This window comes from Diabrotica virgifera, chromosome 5 (assembly GCF_917563875.1).
Source record: "Diabrotica virgifera virgifera chromosome 5, PGI_DIABVI_V3a".
In the NCBI taxonomy this organism is placed as follows: Eukaryota; Metazoa; Arthropoda; class Insecta; order Coleoptera; family Chrysomelidae; genus Diabrotica; species Diabrotica virgifera.
In genome coordinates, this window is record NC_065447.1 from 31288092 (window position 1) to 31315109 (window position 27018).

General features: G+C 30.6%; 1 protein-coding gene across 5 annotated transcripts; it reads right to left on the reverse strand.

Moving 5' to 3' along the window:
* Window positions 1-141: 141 nt before the first annotated feature.
* LOC126884969 (uncharacterized) lies at window positions 142-27018 on the reverse strand. 5 transcript variants are annotated; one of them, XM_050651350.1, is made up of 10 exons: window positions 26857-27017; window positions 21161-21190; window positions 8167-8196; window positions 7870-7935; window positions 6585-6617; window positions 5575-5607; window positions 2829-2861; window positions 1838-1870; window positions 382-426; window positions 142-264 (listed from the first exon to the last, which is right to left on the reverse strand). In XM_050651350.1, the coding sequence occupies exons 1-10, from the start codon at window positions 26971-26973 to the stop codon at window positions 253-255; spliced, it is 432 nt and encodes a 143-aa protein (XP_050507307.1). In that variant the 5' UTR covers window positions 26974-27017; the 3' UTR covers window positions 142-252. The 5 variants fall into 5 exon arrangements, with proteins under 5 accessions (XP_050507307.1, XP_050507309.1, XP_050507308.1 ...); XM_050651352.1 differs by lacking the exon at window positions 21161-21190 and having other exon boundaries at window positions 26857-27018; XM_050651351.1 differs by lacking the exon at window positions 8167-8196 and having other exon boundaries at window positions 26857-27018.

Genomic DNA, 27018 nt, shown 5'->3' on the forward strand with positions numbered 1-27018 from the left:
AGTGCCTTAAAATTTTTAAGCACTAGTGCCTTAAATAGCATTTTTAACGCTCCTATAATAGAGTGCTAAAAATTGAATTCTTAACACGGTTGTAGAAAAAGTATTTTAAACCTATATACACAGTTAGTAAAAACACAAAAATAATATTAAACCAGTTTATTTCTATTAGTATAACAATCTTGTATTCGACACATTTTGTTTTACAAACATCATCCACGTTTCTGATCCAACGTAAAAATATTTTGAGCAGTTTTAGTACCGGCGCTAAAAACAAAATTAAATGTTAAACCTATATATTCCAAAAGTACCGTAAGATAAAAAAAATTAGGGTTGGAATTAAAATCTTGGTCTAGCCTAAAATTAGCAAGCATAAATACTTACTCCAGATCGACCGATACTCCAAGATCCACCAAATCTTTTCTTGCGCTAGAACAAATTTTTTGTCATATTAGACTTTCTTTATAGTCTGGGCTGATTATCGGAGAATAGGCCATTTTTGGGAAAAGTTTTTTACCAGCAATTTTATTGCTGGAATCGAATATTATGATTGTATATATTAATAATATAGGTATGCAAAGTCCACAGATAGTGTGCTATTTTTTTTATAAACAAAATGGCGCCCGAAAATCGTGTTTTTTTCAATTTTTGCTCTATAACTCCAAAGATTTTAACTTTACACCAAAAACACTCAAATAAAAATTCACCACAATTAAATTCTGCATAGAGACGTTGTTTTTTCCGATTTACTTCGATGAAAACTTTCCCCGGAAAAAGCGGGTTCTTCCAACAAAATCTTTAATTTTCAACTAAACTTTTAGATAAGTAATTGTTAATCAATAATTAAATAGCTTGGTAATGTAAAAGCATTTTCGTATAGATTATAATTCCAGAAGCCGATGGAAATTGAACGAGTAGTTTAGCAACAATTGAATTGTTAATTAAAAATTTACGGTCACTATAATAACGACAATAATTACGATGCATAAGAATAACTATAATTTTTTCATAAAAAGACACTATACCTATCTAATGTACTTTACGGAATTAAAATTGGACTATTTAGGCGGCCTCAGGAATATTTTAAAATTATTAAGAATTTTTTTGGCTTAAAAACAAATAGAATATCTCGGGAAATAATAAACTAAATTAAATTATAAAAACGGTATTCGAAAAACAGCGGCAGGATGCTTCTTTTAAAAGAAAAAACGTTTAATTATGATGAGTAGTTCCTGAGATACAACCGGTCAAATTTGACCGGAATTTACGGCAAAGATATAAACAATAGGATCATAATTTTCAAACCATCCCCTTTTTATTTTTGTCGTCTTTCTGCACACCAATTTTCATATCTTTAAAATACTCATAACATATATTATTATAATAAAAACTATCGATAATACGTGTGAAAATTGCCAAAAATAGCAAAATCCCAATCAAAAATTAGGTTGGAGAAAATGAAAATCACAGAATAGCAATCTACGGAAAGTCTCACACAGAAGAAACAGAATGGAAGACTGCACCAATCACCCTAACTCAAATAACAGGAAAAATTACCCAAAAAACATAAGAGATATTAAATTCTTAGAAAGAAGTAAACTAAGACGAAGGTGTCAACAAAGAAGATACCCATCCCATAAAACATAAGTAAACAATGAACTACAAAAACTCAGAAAATAAAAACAAATGTATCAATTGAGCTTTACTTTAGCGAAAAATAGCTAAAATAAATCGCCTCGCGTCTTAAGAAACGTCATTACATTATTCAATATTTTTTTATTCCTAAACATTAATAATTTTGAAGCTGTTTTTGATTCATTAATTAAAGAAAGTTAATTACCTTTTCCGCGGCTTCCTCATGTATTCCTTTGCGCTAAAAAATATACGATATAATAGTTATTTATGTATTAAGAGCTAAAAGTGATATTATTGCTTGAGGTAATTACTCGAAACCAATAATGTCACTTTGCGCTTGTGATACATACAACATTTTTTCTACAATCACTTAATAAAATGAAACTAGTTTTGAAGCAGTACCTTTATTGTAACTATTTTATATCATTATGTCGTTGTTTAAATGTTCAATGTGTTTGTATGGTATGGTTGTACGGTTGCTACGGACAACGCGCGTAAAATAAAACTTTACGCGCTAGAGCGATAAAGTGTCGGTACTCTGTAAACGTCAACTTTTCGTTGCAATTGACAAGCGAAAAAGTCTTCTTTATCAAGTGATTGTAGAAAAATGATATTTAATTGTAAAATTAATTTGATAAGGTAGATTTGAGAAAAGCAAATTGTAAACCAAATATTCTTCCGACTGTGTCGAAAAATAATGTTGGTATTTTAGACCGGCGGATTTCAGTATGAAGATTAACCACGCTTTTATCCCTTATTCTTTTTTGTTGAAAATGTCATATATGAGATAACCAAATAGAAAAAAAATTACAGTTGAATCAAGTTGCGTTTTTTAGAAAATCTATTTTGCTATATTTTTCCCAACTTTTCCAAGGTAAAACTTTTAGCGAGAAATGCGAAAATTTTTAAAAATAGAAGCAATACTCTCTATGGGTTCGTAAAATGGCATAATGTAGAAAATCATTGCAGCACATGAAATTTTCTTTAGAAGGGAAAATTTAATTCTCCTAGAAAAATGCCCTAGGAAACGTCACGGTTTCGTCACATTTTACTCTCTTTGATTTCATCTTTCAGTACTTTTAAAGGCCTAATAGACAAAATTATTGTGGTTAAACTTTATCAGAAAACCGACAGCCTATTTTATTCAAGCTGATTTAAAGGTAAAATATAGCCTATTTACCTATATAAGTACTCACCAAGTTTATTTCTGAATTATACCTGGCTGAATGCTAAAACGATAAATATTGATTTATTTGTGCTCTGGTTTGTATAAAACTTATATGTAGTGACATTGCCTAACACTAAATATATTTTTTTATTGGTAAGTACCTAATTTTGCTTGTACTCCTCAGCGTGTTTAAATTCAACTTTCAAAAACGCGCCTGTTTAAAAGTTACTATGTCAACATCAATAGATTTAAATATTGATCTGATTTGACAGGAGGAAGTAACTTGTAAAGTCAAATAAATAAAATATGAATAAAATATTTAAGCTTTAATAACAAAAGCTTTATTCAAATATTTGAAAATCATCTTTTAAATGAATGTGAAAAGTAGAGTTGGAATTGTTTGACATATTTATATTTAACCGCCATTTTTGTCTACTATTTATAGGGGAGTGCAATTAGAAAGAAAATATGCATTTTTTCGGAAAAATTAAAACAAGCTTATATTTTTCTAAAACTTTTTTTGTTAGTTTATATACAAGTTAAAGTAAAAAGATCTACTCGCAGATTTGACCGCTAATTGTTTATTAATTGTTTAAACAATAACAATTATTTTGTATAAATAATTTTAAAAATATCGTTGAATTCATCATTTTCCTTTGATCAAATATATATCTATTTTGGTTTTGATTATGCTGAATCCGAATATGGCATTACAATTTAAAAATTCTTATACATAAGCTCTTATACAGTATGTCTGCGTAGCTAGGAACCACATGCAAAACTTTTTTATTATCAATTTTACGAAAAAAAGTTATTCTTCATAAAATGCTCTGGATAGTCAAAAACTTTAAACTTAACAATCATATATCAAATCTTATCAATTTTATACGAGTATGTCAAAAATATAAATTTCGTAAAGAGTAAAGTACCTCCATATTCCAGAATATGAAAAAATGCTATTATGAAAAGTTGTTTTTAATTAAAACTATGTTTTAATATACAATTACATCATTCTAACGGAAAAATTTTTTTTTCAATTTTTTCTCAAATTACGGATACCCATCGCCATTTTATTACAATTGTGATAACTAGTTTATTATCAATTTTACGAAAAAAAGTTATTCTTCATAAAATGCTGTACCTGGTCTAAAATCTAAAATACAGCTAACAGATAACAAACTTTTGCAATTTTATACGAGGTATGTAAAAAATATGAATTTTACTTTAGAGTGACTTTGGAGTTATAAATAAAAAATTATAGAACCTACAGATTTAATTTTAGAAAAATCTTTATAGAGGGTTTTTTGGTAAAGTTTTCTGAATTTTTCAACGGCCAAGTCAGTTTTTTTCTACAATTTAGATTTTCGGAGTTATTTAAAAAATATCTAATTTCGCAGCTCATTTGTTTAATAAAAAATAAAACACCGACTTCTCGAGTAGAACTTTTTGATATGTTGTTTATTAAACATTTCTTAATGAAATTGCAAAAAGTTCTATCTTGTTTTTTTTTTCGAAGTGAAAATCTAATGCACTCCCCTATTACGTAATATTAGAACTCATTTTTAAGCAATATAAAACCAGTAATAACATAATTATTAATCTTATGTGACAGATTGCAAACTAATCTTGTATATTTCTTATTTTCATATTTTCAATTTTTTATAGTAATCATAAATGATTTCAAAGTGTACCAATTAAAAAAATAACCTAAAGTATTCGTGGATAACTACTGGTCTTCAAAACACTTGCTATATTTCGATCTGTATTAAAATATGTGGAGTGTGCTAATTTTGTGAGTGAATTTTAGTGAAAGAAATTTTCACAGTGATTGATGTTTTATATCTGCAATTTATTGTTTCTTTTTTTTATTTTTATGTTTACTCGTATTCAAAATAAATCTAAATGAATTTATTATTTATTATTATACGTATTTTCCTAACTAGTGCAAAAAGTCATATTTTTCCGCAAGCAATTGCAGTTTGCCGAACGACGCGAAGCGGAGTTCGGCAAGCAGTCGAGTGCGGCAATGAGACTTTCCGCAAGAGTTAGGAACAATATTTTTTCTACGAGCGTTTATAAAATGACCAAATCTTTAATCAATTAATTGAATTAAAAAATAACGCTAATAAGTTATAATAATCCCAAACTAAAGTCAATGCGGTGCCTAAATACCTGTTATGCAGTAATGAGTAGTGTATATCAATACAGGTTTTAATATTTTAAATTTTTAACAATTAAATTTTTAATACTGCCTTGGGCATGGAATAGCGTGACCACAAAGTATTTGGTTTGCAGATTTTGGATAGACTAATAAAATAAGCTAAACACACTTCTTCTTTTAAGCTATTTACTGATATTATTTATTTATAATAATAAAGTTTTTAAAAAGTTGACTTTATATTAAACTTAAATAATATTTAGTAATTTTAAGTTATACGTTATCTTTGAACTAAGACATGCAAAGCATTTGGGCATTAAAAGCACAATATGTATGTAAATTCAGTGCGAAAAAATAATGCGGAAAAGTATAACTTTCTAAACAAAAACGAGTGCGGAAAAGTAGACTTTTTTGCACGCTCGTAGAAACAAAATATATGTCGTAATACTAGACTAAATAACTAATTTACCAAATCTTTAACTTATTGCTTTCATAAATTAAAAAAATTTGTTAGTATTAAACAAGTATCATCAATTTTTTCAATAAATTTTGTTATATTAGAAGACATTAATTTGAGAAAATTGTTTTTTACTTATAAATAAAGAATATTAATTACCTTGAGTCCGTCTTCTTCATGTCTGCGTTTACGCTGAAATAAATATATTTATGATACAGAAATGATGATACTGATTTGCAATGTATTTAAGAGCAAACAGTAGCGATCAACACGTAGCAACAAGCACGTTCCAAGATTGCGGCTTTAATTTTGAATATTTTGTCGAGATATTTGGCACACTTATTCGTAATATAATAAAGAATGGCGGTACACAGCCCAATTTCAGAAATATGTTAGTATGTGGAAATTACTCTTTAACTAAATAAAATATTGAAAAAAGGAGTCTGTACCGCCATTAAGAAAGACAAAAAAATACACTTTCTTCAAATAAACTTTATTATCCCGCGCCTAGATTTTGTGTCACATTGGAACTAGTAAAAATCGATTTTTTTATAACAAGAAATCGAACGTCACTGACTTGGCAACATTTCGTGCATATGTGTATAAAAATTATTGTTTTTGATAGTATATACGTCACTGCCAGTAGTGTCAGTGTCGAATTACCGACGCACTATTGCCTCACTTCTGAAAGTTCGCAGAAATTTCGCAATCTTGGACCGCGTTTGTTGGTATCTGTTGATCGCTACTGTGTGCTCTTAATAAAATAAATTTGAGAGAAGCAAATAGCCAAACAAATATTCATTTGACTTTCCGAATATTCAGAGAAGAATGCATGTAAAACAGCGGCCGAAAATAATGGTAAAAAGTGAAACAAAAAAATAGTAACAAGATAGGACCTATTGTAAAATGAAGAATTGTAAAATATATAACAACAAAATAAGGAAAAAATAATTTACGTGCGATACCTATGTGGTCAGGAAATAGAAATGGGTAAGTTTTTAAAATTAAAAAACGGTTTATCATGATTTTCAGGAAAATTACAAATCCTATGAAAATGGAAAATCAGTAATTAGTAGCTTAGTCAGTGGCTTAAATCAGTAGTTGAAAAATTATTGTTGTTGTACTGGGAGCTAACTTAAAGTTAAAGGGATTCCTACTTATATACTCACCAATTTTATTCCTGAAACATACTTAACTGGATGCTGAAACGACACAGAAATGATTTTATTTATTAGTTCTTTGTTTTGTACACTTCTGTATACAAATCATAATTACACTGTACAACTGCCGACCAAACGGCAGAAAAATTAACATCTATGCCATTTAAAGAATCTCTAGAAATGGAAGCTCAAGAAAAAGAAACGAAAAATGAATCTCAAGAGGAAGAGAAGTGAAAAGAATTTATATGGTATTAAAAAGAAAGGCTCCTCAAATTTAAAAAAGAAACAAAACACTCGTAAGAAAAAAACAAAACTCCAGTGAATCAGAAGATGATGCTAATTTATTGCGTTAGGGAATTTTTAAATTCCTATCCGTCTGATGGGTGGATATAGTGTCAAGAGTTGTCGAAAATGGGCTCACGAAAAGTATGCTGGAGCAACCAAAGACGATGACCAGTTTATTTGTGAGAGTTGTGACAACTTATATTTTACACCAAAATAATCTAGGTGCATCTACAGTTTTCAATTGAATGACCTATCTTGAAATGAATTCAATTTAAAATAAACATATTAGTCCTGTCGCCAGGGTGGGTGAGAGGTACAACCGCCTTCTTTATTCAGGTGGACTTACCCAAGTTTTTTATGTATTTTGACCCGTAGAACACAAATTTTTGGGTAACAGTTGATACGGATGTCGATAAGATTGTTATAAACAAAGAACTTGAGGAATTACATAACAGCGATTTTTCGCAAAATAAAACATTTCACCATCAGCACTTTTCCATTTTCCTCTAAGCTATTTGAGGCGTTTTAGAAGTTGTAGCTGTCAATGTCAAAGTTTCGGCACCGTAGGTAATCACAGATCACAGGCAACACACATTGGTCAAATGCTTTATATTTTAAAGAAATTGTTATATCGTTTTAAAAGATGTCTTTGAGTTTTCCATATGCTACCCAAGATAGGTTTATTTTTCTTCGTATTTCGCATGTTTGGTTGTCTATTGTGATGTTTATTTCGTGTCCAAGGTATATGTATTTTTTCACTAGCTCTACTTCGTTGTCTCCAATATTGATATTTTCACTAGGTACTAGGTTTGTTATGAATTTTGTTTTAAAGATGTTTATTTTAAGACCTACACTAGTGAAGATACACCTAGGTCAGTGGTGTAGGTTTATATTCACCTACCGTTTCGGTAAATAACTGTGTTTTAATTTCCTATAATAACAGATATGCCGGATTTTGTCACAAAACTTGATCAAATCTTTACTATCTGGAAAAGGTTTATTTACTTACCGCTTTAATGCCTTGTAGTTCATGGTGTGATACCCCTTTGGTGCCTTGAGGTTCATGGCGCGAATACTTAAATAAAAAACAGATTAGGTATAATATTTTTGTCCCAAGATTTTCTAATTACATTTTGTATTATTTCTTCAGTATTAAAGCTTAGATTACTGGAATTTTTCAAATATTGTCTCAAATTTTCAATATATTAATTTAGTGTTATTTATTTCTCTAGCATAAGATATGAAAAAAATATAATATAATAGTAAAATTTGTGGAAAACTTTAAAAATATTTTAAGTAGAATTACCTCTTTGGCAGGCACATATTTGACTGGCAACTGAAAAAATAATTTTTTTTTATTATTTGTTGTACAATAAAATGTCTAGCTGGGACTCATAAATTATTTCATGAGTTAACAGCGAGTAACACCTATCATTATGACAATGGTATTCCCCATTCCACGAATATAAAACTCTCTTGGATTATCGCGACAAAGAATATTTTACTGTGCAAAATATGAAGAATGAAAGTAAATTGCAAAATATATTGTTGTTTATTGGAGTAATTATTGTAGCAAAATACTTTCGGACTTCTTATGTTGCACACTAAAATATTCGTTTTCGCGATAATCCAAAACAGTCGTATATTCGTGGAATACACCATACCTATTAGAGTGTTATTTATTGTAACACAAACATATCTATAACACATACGTGTCTTTTTAAGATATACCTTTAAAATAAATAAAAATAAATTTATAAAAAGAACCTCCCTTAGAGTTAGACAAACATTTCACATAAAATAATTTTTCTTAAATTTAAAAATAGTAGTTTGCTTCCCAACCATCTCCTCCAGATACATCCCACTTTTCGATGTGTAATGATGCTGAAAGCATTAGACAGTACCATAGCGTAAATGGTCGTTTAATATGTATCTTTTTTTTTCTTTTTTTTTTTTTATTCTGGCCTTGGTTTAGTACTAGAACCTTTAGCCACGTAATTGTATAATTTATCACTAACTCAGGTGTAATGTGTAGTAAGTAAGTAAGTAAGTAAGTAAGTAAGTAAGGTATGCTTTATTTTCATAAAATTTTACCAATTTGTGGACAAAGCTTATACATAATAAAAAAATACAATAAAAAACAAAAAATAATAAAAAACTACAGACAAAACCAAAACAGAAACAGACACCAAGTAAATGGCGTGAGTTATACTACTTAATATAATTTTACAGTTATTAAGTACACATTAAAAAATTAAAAATTTTGCAAACAATATGTATACAACGTCAGAGCAAAAAGAAGGCGAACAAGGAAAAGGGAAAGGGAAAGTAAATCAAAAGTTCTATGTCGCTGCAAATATGTACAAAATTACTCGAAAGTAATAATCCTGAAAGTCAATTTGCTGAATTCAAATCGTTTACAAAAAAGTCATTCACTGTATAAAAAGCTCTCTCTAGCAAATAAGCTTTCAAGGCCTTGCGAAAAGCGGGAAATGCTGTAATAGATTTGATGTTAGATGGCAGGTGATTGTGCATTTTTCTCGAATTGTATAGTATAGAGCACTTAACCAGCTCAGACCGTGGGGTTGGCAGATAAAGATTATGCTCCACGTTTCTAAGGGGAGAGTTGTGAGTGGGTCTCTCTGGACCTTCTGATGCATGTTTGCGGTTAAACAAACGGATTCAAAAACAAACAAAGAAGGAAGAGTTAATATTTTAAATTTTTTAAAGAATTCTTGGCAATAAACTCTGCTATTGAGTCTTAGGGAGTAACGAAAAGCTCTCTTTTGTAGTTTAAAAATACGCTCAAATTGAGTCGCAAAACACGTACCCCAGAATGGAAGATGAGACTCAAAAAGCACATAATAAATGGTCCTAGATGTTGACAAATTCATTTCCGTAGCAACTGATCTTAGCGCAAAACAAGCAGAACTTAATTTTACTTCTAGACTGTTGTTATTATGTACTAAAGGTTGCATCATACTGTTGTAAGGTAGGACTTTGGTTTTAGAAACGTTAAATAACAGGAGATTCGAATCGCATCACGATTTAATGGTGATTAGGTCTGTAGCTATGGTATTGCGAAGATCCATAATATCCTTGTTACTCCAAGTAATACTAGTATCATCTGCAAAGAGACATATTTTACCTTTAATGTTCAGACTAGAGATATCATTTATGTATATCAGAAACAATATAGGGCCTAGAACTCAACCCTGAGGTACCCCACATTCTAATGGCATGCAGGAAGACGTCTTCGTGTCAACCCTTACAAACTGACTTCTTTTATTAAGATATGATTTAAGCCATTTAAGAGCCTTTCCCCTAAATCCATAGTGCTGTAATTTGTCAGTCAAGATGTTATGGTTTACACAATCGAATGCTTTAGAGAAATCACAGAAAATTGTTGCTGTAGAGTGATGGTTGTTTAGACTGGAGTAAACATGATCGAAAAGGAAGAACATAGCATCATTCGTGCATTTGTCACTCAGGAATCCAAATTAATGTGGAGTAAGCAATTTGTATTTCAACAGAAAAGATAAGATTCTTTTTTTTTACCAGACTTTCAATTATCTTCGACAACCTGGGCAGGAGTGCAATAGGGCGATAATTCGAAGCAAGATGTTTATCGCCTCCTTTGTGTATAGGAATAATTATCGCTGTGTTAAGGCAGCTTGGAAAAACTCCAGTTTCGAATGACCTGTTTATTAAGGTAGTAAGATGGTTTAAAGTGCAATCAGGTAGAGCAGAAAACATTTTATGGGTGAGGCTATCAGTCTCAGATGACGATTTATTCCGATTATTTATTATGACGATTTATTTAGTGTGTGTGTTGAGTGAGTAAGTGTCTTGTTACTTTGCAAAGAGACGCTAATTGAATCCGAACGTCTGCGATCCTTCCGGTGAGTAGGAACCGATCCCACAAGGACAGAAACTATTTTCATTTATTAATTTATAATAAATGAAAATATTCCTGACCCTGCTGGGATCCGAACTCACTACCATTCGGAACTTTCGATCCAAAGGTTAGGCGCTCTTACCACTGAGCAATATGTATCTAAACATATATAATAAATTTACATTCAAGATGCAGTAGAAATAAACAAACAAAGACACGTTAAATGATACTAGGAGCACTCCCAAATCATAATTTACAATATATACAGGGTGTCCAGAATCTCTACCGACAAACGAAGACAGGAGATTCCTCAGATAATTTTATGACAATTTAACCCAATTCACCTAGTCCGAAAATGGGACCACCTAAGGGAGCTAGAGCTCTTTGAAGATGGCGCCATGTAATTAGTTTTTCTTAAATACCTCCAGAACGCTTCTATTTAGAAAAACGAAAATTGGTACACATATTTACTTTCCTGAAATGAATCGATTACATCCATTGCGAATTTCTAGTACCGGTCATAGGCGTACGTTTTGGGTAGGGCAACGGTTATTTTATCGCATAACTTTGTTGTCTTCAACTTTTAAGCATTTTTGATACTGGATTATAAAATCGTGAGGTATTCTAGTACTAAAAGCTACTCTTACTTTAAGTCGATAGGATACACCGTTTTCTAGAAAAATCGATTTGAAAGTTTTTAGTTTTGGGAATTTGAAAAAAAAAAGTTAAAAAAAATTAAAAAAAACGATGTATTTTACCAAGTTAAAGCAAGAGTAACTTTTAGTACTCGAATATCTCATAATTGAATAATCTAGTGTCAAAAATACTTAAAAATTAAAGACAATAAATGTATGCTATAAAATAACTGTTGACCTACCCAAAACGGACGCCTATGACCGGTACTAGAAATTTGCCATTAATGAAATCGATTAATATCTGGAATATAAATAAATGTACTAGTTTTCATCTTTCTCAATAGTTTTTTTTGTATCTTTTTTTTTTAATTCAAGGAACGAAAAATTTTCAAATCGATTTTTCTAGCAAACGGTGTATCCTATCGACTTAAACTAAGAGTACCTTTTAGTACTAGAATAACTCACAATTAAATAATTCAGAGTCAAAAATTCTTAAAAATTAAAGACAAAAAAGTTAGGCGATAAAATAACCGTTGCCCTACCCAAAACGGGCGCCTATGAGTTGTACTAGAAATTCGCAATGGATGGAATCGATTCATTTCTGGAAAGTAAATATGTATACCAATTTTCGTTTTTCTAAATAGAAGCGTTCTGGAGGTATTTAAGAAAAACTAATTACATGACGCCATCTTCAAAGAGCTCTAGCTCCCTTAGGAAGCATTTTCGGACTAGGTGAATTGGGTTAAATTATCTTAAAATTATCTGAGGAATCTTCTGTCTTCGTTTGTCGGTAGAGTTTCTGGACACCCTGTATACATAGTATATTGTAAATCCTAATTCATAATTTCCACAGTTTATACATTGTAAATTATGATTCGGGAGTGCTCCTAGTATCATTTAACGTGTCTTGGTTTGTTATTTCTACTGCATCTTGATTGTAAATTTAGTATAGTTTCAAATTTTATGCACCACCTCAAATTGTGCTCATTTTCATAGTTGATTTTTTCATCAACAAGTTAACGGATTCCGTTAATTTTTTTTATTATTTTAAATGTTTCTTTACTATTTATGCAATTTTGCAAAGGTTTACTCAATCTTCTTTTTTGTACTTATACCGGGTGGAAAAACTTATGTTAAGTTTGAGACGAGGTAGGGAGGTCGAAGCGCGAGTTTTATAGAAATGTAATTTTAGTATTCATAGAAATCCTATTGTAGTGTAGTGTTTTGTTTTTTGGAAGTTCCTGATATCTTTAGAAACAAAGAAAATAGACGGTTTTATTCTTTAAGATATGTTTTAACCGAAACAAAAGTTTGAGACACTCTGTAGGGAGGAAATGCTAAAAAAGTGGATATAAATCGAAATTATATTTTAGTGTTATATTTTGTGAACCTTTTCTTTTTTTAGTTTCTCTGATGTCCTTAATAACAACGAAACTAGATGGTTTTACTCTTAAAAATCCATACGTACTCTCAAGGAAATTCCACCCCAAACCACCATAGAGCCCGGCGGGTGTAATTTCCTCACCAAAATAATCTTTTGTGATGTTTAGAAGGGTATGTCATAATCCGACAGGTATTTTCCTCACCAAGACCGAAATGGTTATTTCAGTTATTTCAGGTAGATTTTACTAAAAGGCATTCAATTGAATTATTTATCTACTTTTAAATTACAGTAGGTAGTAACACCTATAACAATTAATTAATTATATTATATTATTTTTAGTCACAGTGGGAATTTTGACAAAAATGGCATGTTTAATAGAAAGTGATTGCGGTAAACTTTACGCGGTATTGGTATTTGAAAATTTTATTTTGTATAAAGTGAAAGTTTTAAAAAGTGCAGAAGTGTTCTGGAGGATAAAAAAACTTGTAGTGCGAAATTTTTTACTGTTGTTCTGAAGCTATTTCCTTGTGGCATTTTTATAATTAGTCGGGTGTCGTTGTCAAAATACAAATTAATACTAAATAAACAAAAATGTTTATTTAGTAATAAATAAATGGGCTTTTATTTATTACTTGGGCGTCGAAACGTTAATAGATTTATTTTTTGGTAAAATTGTGGCTTATTTCTCATCGAAAATACTTAAATTTTTTACTATTGGTGCAAGTTTTACAATATCTAGAAGTAGCCTACAACATAATCATGAACCAGATTGCCAGAAGTTAGATCGAAAAATTATTTCTAACTATTGTAAACGTAAAGCCAAAGAGAATATTATTGAAAAACCAGCAAAAATTATAGGCCAAGCGCTTGCAGCTAATTTGTCTGAAACAATTACTACGATTGTTGTCAGTTACATAAGAAAAAATATATAATTATCGACGAAAAATGATGCCTGATCGACTTACTTCCAATATTGATGAGGTTCAAGAATTTGTGAAGAGGTGTGCTCAAAAAATAACCAAGACCAAGAGGGAAAATTTTCTCTTTATAAACTGTGTCAAAAGTAGGATAATTGTATTTAGTTGTGAAACAAATATAAGACTTTTAGCCACATTGAATTTTATTACAGTCGAACCCGCTTATTAGAGTACCGCTTATAGGAATATCCCGGTTTAAGGAATAGAATTTTGAGATCCCGGAACATTTCCATTTACTCCTTAATAAATTTAACCGTTTATAGTGATACGTTTTAGTAAAAGAATCCCGCTTTATCTAATAATCCTAAGTTACCAAAAACTTTTTAGGTACAATTTCCCACAAATTTTTATGTTTTCTGGTTTTATAGGACCTGTCGATCATATTTTATTACTTACTTTATTATGGGTACCAATTCTACCTTCCGCCAAACATTTACCGATCGTAAAGTAGGTACCTAATTTTTCAATTGTGTAAACATTCTTATTGCTCACTCACCGCCACGTCGTTGTCTGTTTAGATTTTTAACAGTTGGAAGTCATAAATAACCCCTTGTAATATAATAACCGCTGAAATTTCTGGAGGGTAAAACCAATGTCAATTTTTTATTTATTATAATTTTAGAGCAACAAGTGACTAATATCGTTGATTGAGGTATTGGACCCATATTAATATTTCAATCAACGCTAATATCTTATGTAACAAAACAAATAGTCTCAGATTACCGATTATTTTTCCAGAAAAAAAGTAAGTCTGTTGGATATATGTTAATAAGAAAATATATATGTATACGTATATCTACATATTGCATACATTTCATACTTATTTGTGTAGGTATGCATGGACAGATAATGTAGTTTGGTGTTGTAATAAAATAAGTAATAGTTACACTAGGTACTGTATTATTGACATAAAAAGAAATAGAACCATATACATAATATATGTACATAACGTATGTATGTACATGTAAATACATACTATGTACATGTACATACATACTATATACATGTACATACAGTATGTACCTCTACAAAGTGTGTTGTACTATTACGACGTATATTCCGTACATATATTTCTGCTAGCCACCACTGATCGGTTATTAGAATATCCCGGTTATAGGAATATTTTTGCTTGGCACGAAGGCTATTCTAATAAGCGGGTTCGACTGTATATGGATAGTACATTTTCTTACTGTACCACATAATATTTTCAATTATTCACTATTCATGGGCTAATTAATGGGCATTATATTTCTTTATTATACTGTTTATTGCCAAACAAAAAAAAAAAACAGAAATTTACAATATTTTTTATTTGTTAAAATCAGAAATTTTTAAAGCTCTCAAAATTGAGTTTAATGCTAGTAAAATTTTTGAAGATTGTGAAAAGGCTATACATAATGCAATCATTGAAATGTGTCCGAACACTGAAATACATGGTTGTAAATTTCCCTACACCAAGATTGGTATAGAAATGTTTTGGTCTCCTGAATCAGAATATAAAAATTATTCTGTAGGAGGCAAGTGGCTCAGACATACTTTTGGCCTTACATATAAAATCAGAAGACGTATCAGCTTGTTTTGTGTTTGATTTAATGTCATGCAAACCAGAAAATGAAATTTAAGATAGATATGTTGATTACTTAGTTGAAACTTATATAGACGAAACTGCCATATTCTCCTCATATTTGTGGACAGATACAAATTCTTGTGTTATTCGTATTACGAATGCTTGCGAATCTTTTCATTCGCATTTTAATTTATCGTTTTGTAATACGCATCCATCCATATATTATATTTTCTTTGAAAAAATTAAAGAATTTCAGGTAGATACGTATCTTAAAATTTAAAGTTTGCATATTGCAAAACATATCAAAGATAAACAAGCTAAACTGAAATTGAAAAATGTAGAAAATTTATTAATAAGATATCGGTCTAATCAAATGACTAGAATGAATTTTTTAAATTGTCTGTCTTATAGTAAATATTAAATAATAATTTAATACGTCTTGCATAATATTATCTATATTATAAATTATTATTATAATGTAAGGAAATTAATGTCTTGTATTCGGATTTCGGATGCTTTCATAATATACATTCCTAAATTAAATATATATTTTTATTTTATTACCTGAGTGAGTTGGTGAGGAAAATACCTACCGAACTAATAGGAACCCTTAAATTTGGTGAGGAAAGTACCTGTCGGATTATATGTTTTTACACGTTGGTGATGAATTTACCTCCGCCCATAGAGCCTCCAGTAAACAATTTTTTCTGTTTTATGTTGCACTGTGTATACCGCTCATTTGGTCGATAAATAACTCTTAAGGTGTAGACCAGAATTGTTAACGTTATGTGCCTTTCTGTTTTTAAAGTTTTGCTAACGGTTTTATTTTGTTTTTAATTTGTTTTGTTTCAATTAACACACGTCATGTTAGATAATAGAACCGTATATTTTATTTGTTTCTAAAGATATCAGAGACATTCGAAAAACAAAATGTTTACAAAACATAAGACTACAATACGAGTTTGATGTACAATCACGCTTGTATCTTGTCCTCCCTACAGGGTGTCTCAAACTTAACATGAGAAAAACATTTATTTCATCCATTCGGTTTAAGTTCAAATAAAAAGTTTGACCAAAAATTTGCCCAACTGTGTAAATAAAAAGGAAAAGCCTAAAATAACCAAAAATTTAGCGAAATCCGTTACGAAGTCTGTTCACAAGAAAATGAACTATGAAAATAAGCATACATTTAGGTAATGCACAACTTTTGAAGCTATGTGTATTTTACTGTATTCTTTGAAGCTATGTATTCAGTAAATTGCAGTGTCCGAAACCGGCCCTTCTTTTGGCTCAATACCAGATGGTGAGTATGTCTAAATTGTATTTCTACAATTTATTTAAAATGGCAATCCATTCATTATACCCCAGGCTGTGGGTGAAAAATAGGTCGATTTCAGGATATAATTCAGGAATTTTTGAAACCTATCAGGTGTTGTGAAGGACGATGCCAGGAATAACTTCTACTAAAATGTAACCAAAAATAATGTGCGCTTTTTTTATATTGCGATTTTCATTTGTTAAATTTGAAATTTTTAAAGATTTTTAATTTTCCAGCTTAGGATATTGACTTTAGAGAAAAACTTTTTAATAGAAAGTTGTAGTAAATTAAAAAACCTACAATTTGAGCTACAGTAAGCTTAATTTCGTTTATTGGTTATTGCAAAACAGCCTGCGAAAAGTCCAAAATGGCCGTTTTTTACAATTGCATTATTTATTGTACAGATCATTTTTTATATTTGTTGAAGCTTTAGAATGAAGATCTTTCAATTCCAAACATAAAAAAATGTTGTAAAGCCAGATTAACGAATTTGTTGCTTAGATATTATAAATTGTTTATCCCAAGAGGTCAAATGTCGAAGGCTATAACTTTTTGAAAAAAAAGCGTAGAGAGTTGGTGAAACATCCAATCTCCTTCTCAAGAGTTATATTTTCATATTCTGATGTAAATAAATGCGTAAAACATTTTTAGACCTCTAATTTTTGGGTTTGAAAATAAGGGGGCAAATTTCGTTATAAACATTTAGAGCTGAAGCGGCCTTGTACATCCCATGAGTTTTTAACTTACAGATTACTGTTGCTGAAGACGAAACGAAGATTTATAAAAAAATAAAAAATTTCTACGAACAACTGAAGCCGAGATAATTTTTGGGTTTGAAAATAAGGGGGCAAATTCGTTATAAACATTTAGAGTTGAAGTGGCCCTGTACATCCTATAAGTTTCTAACTTACAGACTAAAGTTGCTGAAGACGAAACGAAGATTTATAAAAAATAAAAAATTTCTACAATACAAATTTGTATTAAATTTTGACAGAAAACAATTTAACGATATTACAATAACAATATTAAAGCACCGATTTTAAAAATAATTTTAAATAATTAAATGTAATTATATTTTATAATAATTTTTATTTTAAGACAATATAAGTATTTCGTTAGTCAATGACTGTAAAATAATTTCTTAATTGTTATAAATAAAGGCACTACGATTTAAGAAAAAAAAATTTCTCGGCTTCAGTTGGTTGTAGAAAATTTTTGTTTTTTCATAAATCTTCGTTTAGTTTTCAGCAACTTTAGTCTGTAAGTGAAAAACTCATAGGATGTGCAGGGCCGCTTCAGCTCTAAATGTTTATAACGATATTTGCCCCCTTATTTTTAAACCCAAAAATTATCTCGGCTTCAGTTGGTCGTAGAAATTTTTATTTTTTTTTATAAATCTTCGTTTCGTGTTCAGCAACAATAATCTGTAAGTTAAAAACTCATAGGATGTACAGGGCCGCTTCAGCTCTAAATGATTATAACGAAAAATGCCCCCTTATTTTCAAACCTAAAAATTAGAGGTTTAAAAATGTTTTACGCATTTATTTACAGCAGAATATGAAAATATAACTCTTTAGAAGGAGATTGGATGTTTCACCAACTCTCTACGATTTTTTTTCAAAAAGTTATAGCCTTCGACATTTGACCTCTTGGGAAAAACAATTTATAATATCTAAGCAAAAAATTCGTTAATCTGGCTTTACAACTTTTTTTATGTTTGGAATTGAAAGATCTTCATTTTAAAGCTTTATAAAATATAAAAAAATTATTTGTACAATAAATTATGCAATTTTAATAAACGGCCAATTTGGAATTTTCGCAGGCTGTTTTGCAATAATCAATAAACGAAATTAAACTTGCCATAGCTCAAATTGTAGGTTTTTTAATTTACTGTAACTTTCTATTAAAAAGGTTTTCTGTAAAATCAATATCCTAAGCTGCAAAATTAAAAATCTTTAAAAATTGAAAAATTTAACCAATGACAATCGCAATATAAAAAAAGCGCACAATATTTTTGGTTACATTTTAGTAGAAGTTATTCCTGGCATCGTCCTTTACAACACCTGATAGGTTTCAAAAATTCCTGAGTTATATCACGTTTTTTCACCCACAGCCTGGGGTATTATGTATAATAGTATAACTAGACCCAAACCCAGACATCCAAAGGGAAAGTTATCCTCCAACACTAAATTGTTCTCTATGGTCCACATAGTGTTCACAAAAAAGTCACACCATTTTGAGCTTCGGGTTTGGGTGGGAGAGGTGGGAGAAATAGGTAAATTCGTAGTTTTTTACGTTTTTTGTCAATATTTCTAAAATTATGCAGTTTAGCATAAACAACCTTTTATACGAAAATATTCTACATAAAATTTGAAATAAAAAAGGCCCAATGCATAATCCTTCTAAAATGAACGGTTCCGAAGTTACGGAGATACTATATTATAATTGGTCCAAAAAAGGCCTAACCCAGACACCCAAAGTAAATGTTTTCCTCCAACACAAAATTATTCTATATGGTCCACATATTGTTCAGTAAAAAGTTACACCAATTTGAGCGTCCGGTTTGGGGGGAGATGGGGGAGAAGTCGGTAAACTAGTAGTTGTTTTACGTTTTTCGACAATATTTCTAAAACTATGCTTCAGCTTAACTTAAGTTCTATACTCAAATTTTCTACATAATATTCAAAACAAAAAAGGTCCAATACATAATTGTTGTAAAATCAACGGTTCCAGAGTTACGGAGGGTGAAAAGTGGAGGTTTTCGATACTTTTTATATGTTTTGGGCAACTTATAATATTATAACTGATAAAAGAAATTTTTTTGTAAATAAAATTTGCTATTTTAGTGGCATGTGGTATGTTAGTGATAAGCCCTTGAAGAAACGTCAACCTCACCACCCAAATCATCATCAATTGTCCAAATAATATAAAAAGTATCAAAAACTTCCAATTTTCACCCTCCGTAACTCTGGAATCGTTGATTTTATAACAGTTATGTATAGGACCTTTTTTGTTTTAAATTTTATGTAGAACATCTTTGCATAGAACATTGTTTAGGCTAAAGCATAGTTTTAGAACTATTGATGAAAAACCTAAAAAACTACTAATTTACCGACTTCTCTCCCATCTCCCCCTCCCCCCAAACCGGACGCTAAAAATGATGTAACTTTTTACTGAACAATATGTGGACCATATAGAACAATTTGGTGTTGGAGGAAAACTTTTATTTTGGATGTCTGGGTTAGGCGTTTTTTGGACCAATTACATTATACTACCTCCGTAACTTTGGAACCGTTCATTTTAGAAGGATTATGTATAGGAAATTTTTTATTTCAAATTTAATGTAGAACAATTTTGTATAGAAGGTGGTTCATGTTAAACCGCATAGTTTTAGAAATATTGACGAAAAACCTAAAAAACTACGAATTTACCTATTTCTCCCCCTCTCCCCCCCAAACCCGACGCTCAAAATGGTGTGACTTTTTTCTGAATATTATGTGGACCATATAGAACAATTTGGTGTTGGAGGATAACTTTCACTTTGGATGTCTGAGTTATGCCATTATTTGGATCAATTTTATCATACTATAAATAAATATCTGAATATAGTCATACCAGGCTAAATCTGTTCATTCCGCCAGTAGTAGCATATTGGTCAGAAGCGTTTGTTATACGAATATGAAAAAGAAAGTATGAACTGCAATGGTGTATTGAAGCAGATTTAGCAGTTTTTTACTGGACCATCAAGAAATTAAAGTCAATGAAAGATGTAGGTTGACAATATAATACTGGACAACATAGCTGAAAAGCAATTGAAATGGTACGGACATCTGTAACGTATGGAAAAATGGAAAATTTACGCTGAACTGGGGAGTTCAAAAGTAGATCGCAAAATATTGGATACTGAGTAAGTATTACGCTGGTATAAAAATAGTACAAGAGGTGACGAAAAATATAAGAGAATATTGAGAATAGAGAATAATGCTAGATAATTTATTGGTGTTAATAAAATAAATATCACTTAATCCACAAGGAAAAGAAAAGGTTTTCCTGTAGTTGGCTGTATACCATCAATCACAAAATTGGAAAGAAATCCTTTGTAAAAGGTATAAAATTTTTTTTTTTTTATTAAAATCCCTTAAAAGGGCTACATCACAACAAAACGTTTTCGATTTTTATAAAAAGTTGCCATTAAGTCATTGAAATGTGATCAACTCAATTTGGATCCCACGTGTTGGGAAACCTGTATACCTTACCTTAGGGCATTATCCTGTTTGCCATGTGACCATCACAGGCCTTTTTATCGAAGTATGCACTTTTAAGGCATCTATATTATATGTAAAGGGTTTTTACCCAGATATTTTTCTTTTGTGGCTCAGCTAGCATCCAGTTTATCGAACACTGATGATGATTTTTTATAAAAATCGAAAACGTTTTGTTGTGATGTAGCCCTTTTAAGGGATTTTTAATAAAAAAAATTTTATACCTTTTACAAAGGATTTCTTTCCAAATATCACTTACTTTTACTCCTTGAGATGCATGCTGAGAGTGCTGAAACAATAATTAAGAACACACTATTAACTTTTCAAGTTGTTTTCATATTATACAATTTGTAAGATGGGATGAAAAATATTTCTATTGCCTATTGATTATAACAAAAATACTATTTCTCATAAAATATTTATGTATGAACATAAACCTATAGTTTATTCATAGGTTAGCAAATTATTTAAGTACAATATGAACTTTTCAACAACAAAACTTAAAATGTATTTATTTTGCATTTATTCTTGGATGCAATGACAAGAAATGTTTAAAAGTACATTGTACATATTATTGTATATATTACATATATTGTACATTGTATATATTATGTCAAAATGACTTGATGTTACATATAGTAACCGACACGCTATTAGTAGTCGAGGTAATGAAGCATTTTGGCTCGCAATTTTTTCGTCCAGCATGGATTTATTTGAAATTTTCACAGAAGGTAAGGAATAGTCCAAGGATCATTTTCTATATCATACCGCTGTACGCTATAACCTTGGGGTGGTTGCCACCCCATCTCGGGGCGGGAATTTTTTATTACATTTTAACCATGTACATCGATGTAAAAAGTAATTCTAAGAAAAAAATGTTTTTTACATTTTCTTTGTAAAACTAATATTTTTCGAGTTATTCGCGCTTGAAAGTAACAGTTTTTCGATGAAAACATCGACTTTTTTAGAGGGTTTTTGAGAATACCTCGAAAAATATGCATTTAATCAAAAAAACTGCATATATCAAAATTGTAGATTTGCGTAACACAAAGCAAATTATTTTTCTGTAATATTTTTACGACCAATACAAACGGAGAAACTGCATGTTAAAGTTAGCATTTTTAATCAGATCCATAATTTGAAATATTCAAAGTAACATAACGGAAAAGCTTTGCATTTTTCGAGGAAAACTTAAATAAACTTTTTTCAAGTATGCAATCAGGCCTTTCAAAAAATAATAATAAAAAGTTTCTAGCCTAAAAATTAAGCAACTTATGATCAAAAAAATGTTGGTACCTGCTTTTCTCTATGAAAAAATCAGTGAAAACAACCCCCTAACTACCCGCCTAATTAAAAATTGGTTTTCAACTTTCTGTAGTTCCTTTTATATTTGTATTATCAATACAACCAAAAAGTTTTACCTATTTAAAAGGCCTAATTTTAGAAAAATTGGAGTTTAAAGAAAAATTAATTTTTTGGACTTTCCCATTTTTCACCTTTTACTTCAAAATTTCTCCAAAAACACTGGAGATACGAAAAAAATGAAGAACCACTAAATTATAGCTTTTTCAATAACTAAAATTCTTTTGTAGATAGATTTTCATTACATTGAACAGTTAGCGAGATATAGCTGTTTAAAACCTTTATTTACGAGCAAGCACTCCCTTATTCGAGCCCTTTAAACCCACCCTAAATAAAAACTAAGGGATCTTACGGAATTTAGTTTACACAGTCTTATAACTCTTCAAAAATCCTAAAAGGTCATTTTTGAAAAAACTTTTTATCGCAAAAAATGAAAGAGCTGTTTATAAAACGAATTTTTTTTTCGAAAAATTCGGAGAGCCCCCTTATGGATAATTTTCAGTGTATGTATAATACCACAGAACCGGTTCGTATACTGGAACATGACTAAAAAACTATTTGTATTTGTATTTTTACACATTTGTAAATTCGTATTTTTGTGTAAATAAATGTTTTTGTAATTCTTTAATTCTACTTTTTTTCTGTATAGATCTATTAAAATATTTATTTATAAAAACTGTAATGTTATTACTTGAGTAATGTTATTTAAACTTGAGTACTTGGGACATGTGATGAGAGGGCAAAAATACTCATTATTACAACTTGTTATGAAAGGCAAAATCCGAGGAAAGCGAAATGTGGGAAGACGAAGAACATCCTGGCTTAAAAACTTACGGGAATGGTTCGAATGCAGTAGTGCAGAGCTATTTAGAGCGACAGTCAACAGGGTCCGCATTGCCATGATGATTTCCAACCTTCGATAGAAGATGGAACTTAAAGAAGAAGAAGTAATGTTATTAAGGGTGGTTTTAAGGGTTAAAATATTATGATATTATATCCTACAGTATAAAACAATCATTATTTAACCAATCAAAACCAAATTTTACCCATATTAACATTTACAAGGTTTTTATATAATTTTTGAAAAAAGGGGTAGTTGACACCCCTAAAAATAATCAACGCCCTTAAGCATGATATAGAATATGAAGTACAGGGTTTGATGATCCTAATCCCAAATTTTTAAGTAAATCGATGCAAGCCGAAATTATTCTTTTAGGATAAGTAAATTTTTTATATATTAGCTCCAACAAGGGTGGTTTTAAAGGTTGAAATATTATGATAGTATATCTTAAAGCATAAAACAATCATTATGTAACTAATAGAAACCAAATGTTGACAATATTTAAGTTTAAAATGTTATTTTATAATTTTTTACAATTAGGGGTAGTTTTCACCCTTAAAAAACCAAAAGCGTACAACGGCTTACTATAGAAAATGAACTTGTGGGTGAAATGAGCCTAATCCCAAATTTTTGTACAAATCGATGCTGGACGAAAAAATTGCGAGGTTTTGCAATTTTTTCAGCTTCACTTCTTCGACTATAGACACACGGGTATATTGAGATAATACAGTCCTAAGCCCTTCACTTGTGGGAAAAATCCCGCAGGGCCTCGATTTTTGACCCTTCGCTTCGTTATCGAACGTAATCGCTACGTACACTAAACAGATACGAAGCGAATACGTTCGATAACGAAGCGAAGGGTCAAAAATCGAGGCCCTGGGCTAATAGGGAAAGAAAGATTCGAGTTCTTTTTTAGGGAAAGAGATTAGCGCAAAACACCTCTACTCAAAATCGTACCAAGAGGACAACAGAGAGCTGAAGTTATTAAACAAAACATTAAAATATATACAAATATCATAAAAACATCATAACAACTGTTAAAAACATCTACCAAAATATTATAATGGAAGTCAGAATAGAGGAACAACTTACATAACCTATAGACATTAGGGTAGGCCGATTTGTATACGAAATTCAAAAATATTTTAATTACAGATTTTGCAATCCCAATAAACATGTGGAGTAGGAAAACAATTTTTTTTTAAAAATAAATTTTTTCATATTTTGCTGTTTTGAACTGCCACAAGGTCACTAAAATTTTGAATTTAAAATTTTACTAGTTTTACAACTTGCATATCCGACATAGAATGAAACAAGTGTTGTTAATTATTAAAACTTAAAAGGGGTAAACCCTGTTAATTATTCATGTTTTTATTTTTAATATTTTAACTGCCACAACGTAATTTACATTAATATTTAAAAAAAATCATTAAATCATTAAAAATAAATTTTATGATTTAATTAAACAAACAAACAACTGTTCTTACAACTTATAATCTGTTTTTGACCTAAAAGAAGGCATAATTCGGTGTGATTCCAGTTTGGTTCTGATCAAACCATCTCTGCTATCAGCAACACAAACTTTTGCTGAAGCTTCTGTCACAAGTAGTAAACTTCTAGTAGCTTCTAGTAGCTTCTGTCACAAGTAGAACCCAAAGAAGACATCAAATAAGTTTGCTTAAGGACAAAGACGGAAATATTATTATAGACTTAACAGAAAAAATTAATAGATGGAGTGAATACATAAAATAATTGTTTGGGGACAACAGAAATAACATTGACAAGGTAAATGGTGAAACGGGACCTGAAATCCTAAAATGTAAAGTAGAAATGGCACTTAGAAATTCCAAAACTGGAAAGGCAAATGGAACCGATGAGGTTCCTACTGAATTACTAAAGCTCTTGAATGATGAATCAATAGGTATAATATTGCACTTATTTAACACAGTATACAATACTTGTATTATACCTCAAGAGTGGCTGCTGTCTACATTCGTTACACTGCCAAAGAAATCCAATGCAAAAGAATGTTCAGAACATCGAACAATATCTTTAATGAATCATCTACTAAAGATATTTCTAAAAATCATCCACAAACGAGTTTGTCAAAAGTCAGATATTAGTAATACACAGATGGGGTTCAGAAAAGGACTAGGTACTCGAGAAGCTCTCTTCAGTTTGAATGTTCTTACACAAAGATGCCTAGACGTTAATCAAGAAGTACATGCATGTTTTATCGATTTTGAAAAAGTGTTTGACAGAGTACGCCACGATTGGCTAAGAGACATTCTTGAAAGAAAATACATAGATAATAAAGATCTGCGAATAATTCTCAACTTATATTGGAATCAGAAAGCTAACATCAAAATAGAAAACGAGATATCAAAAGCAATAGAAATACGTAGAGTAGTAAGGCAGGGATGCATTTTGTCACCACTGCTATTTAATGTATATAGTGAAAGCATCTGTCAGGAAGCCCTTTTGCAAGCAAATGAAGGAATCGTAATCAATGGAGAGGTTGTAAATAATATTCGATACGCAGACGACACTGTACTAGTTGCAAGAACAGTAGAAGAATTACAACGATTACTTACAAACATAAATATTGCTTGCAACAATTATGGCATAAGCATTAATATCAAAATAACCAAGTATATGGTCTTCAGTAAAATCATGACACAACCAGCACATATTAGTATAAACGGCATTCAAATTGAAAAAGTATCATGCTATAAATACTCTGGAACTTTAATAAACGAAACTGGAGACCAAAACAATGAAATAAAAAGACGTATCGAAATTGCCAGGGCCACCTTCATAAAGATGAGAAAATTCTTCTGCAACAGAGATATAAGCATCCCTCTACGATTAAGAATGCTAAGAGGCTACGTATTTAACACGCTACTATACGGTGTAGAGGCCTGGACTCTCAAACAGAACAACATAAAAAATATTGAGAGTTTCGAGATGTGGTGCTACCGTCGAATGCTGAAGATAAGTTGGGTTGAACGAATCACAAATCTTGAAGTAATACGAAGGGTAGGAAGAGACCCAGAAATTTTGTTAACGATAAAACGAAGAAGACTCGAGTATTTGGGTCACCTGATGAGATGTCATAAATACGCATTACCTCAAAATATAATGCAAGGAAAAATAGAAAGAAAACGGAATCCAGGCCGTAGAAGAATGTCGTGGATGCGGAATTTGAGAGAGTGGTTTGGCTGCACCACTAATGAACTTTTTAGGTCAGCTGTAAACAAAGTCAGGGTAGCCTTGATGATTTCCAATCTCCGATAGGAGTGGCACAAGAAGAAGAAGATACACACTTACGTAATAGGGATACTGATATCTAGAAATAATCAAAACAATCTAAAACTTCTACCAGAACAACACAATAAAACTAAAAGTAAAAGAACTAACTGAAACAATTGAAACTGGTAATGGTATAAAACACTGGCAGGGGACTTGAGAGAGAACAACACAATAAAAGTAAAAGTAAAAGAACTCACTGAGCCAATTGAATCTAGCAATGGAATAAGACAGTGGCAGGGGATTTGAGAGAAAACGATTTAGGTGAAGAAGACATGATGGACAGAAATTTGACAAAAGACTAAAGAACAGCGATCTAAAAAGAGAAAAGATAAGGATGATGAAAAATGAGAAGAATACAGTAAATTATTAAATGTTGATCTGCTTGTTCCACAATTTTGCTATTAAGTGTTATTTAATTATTTGATTATAATATTTCTTACCTCATCTAGGTACTCTGTTTCGTAGTCAGGATTACATCCTAATGATCTTACACTAGCAGCCTCAGAAATACTTAGAATTGTGCAGATAAAAACCGCGTTTATTATAAATAACTTCATGTTGAAGGCAGAAGTGTTTCTCTTAAACTGACCCTCGTTTTAAGT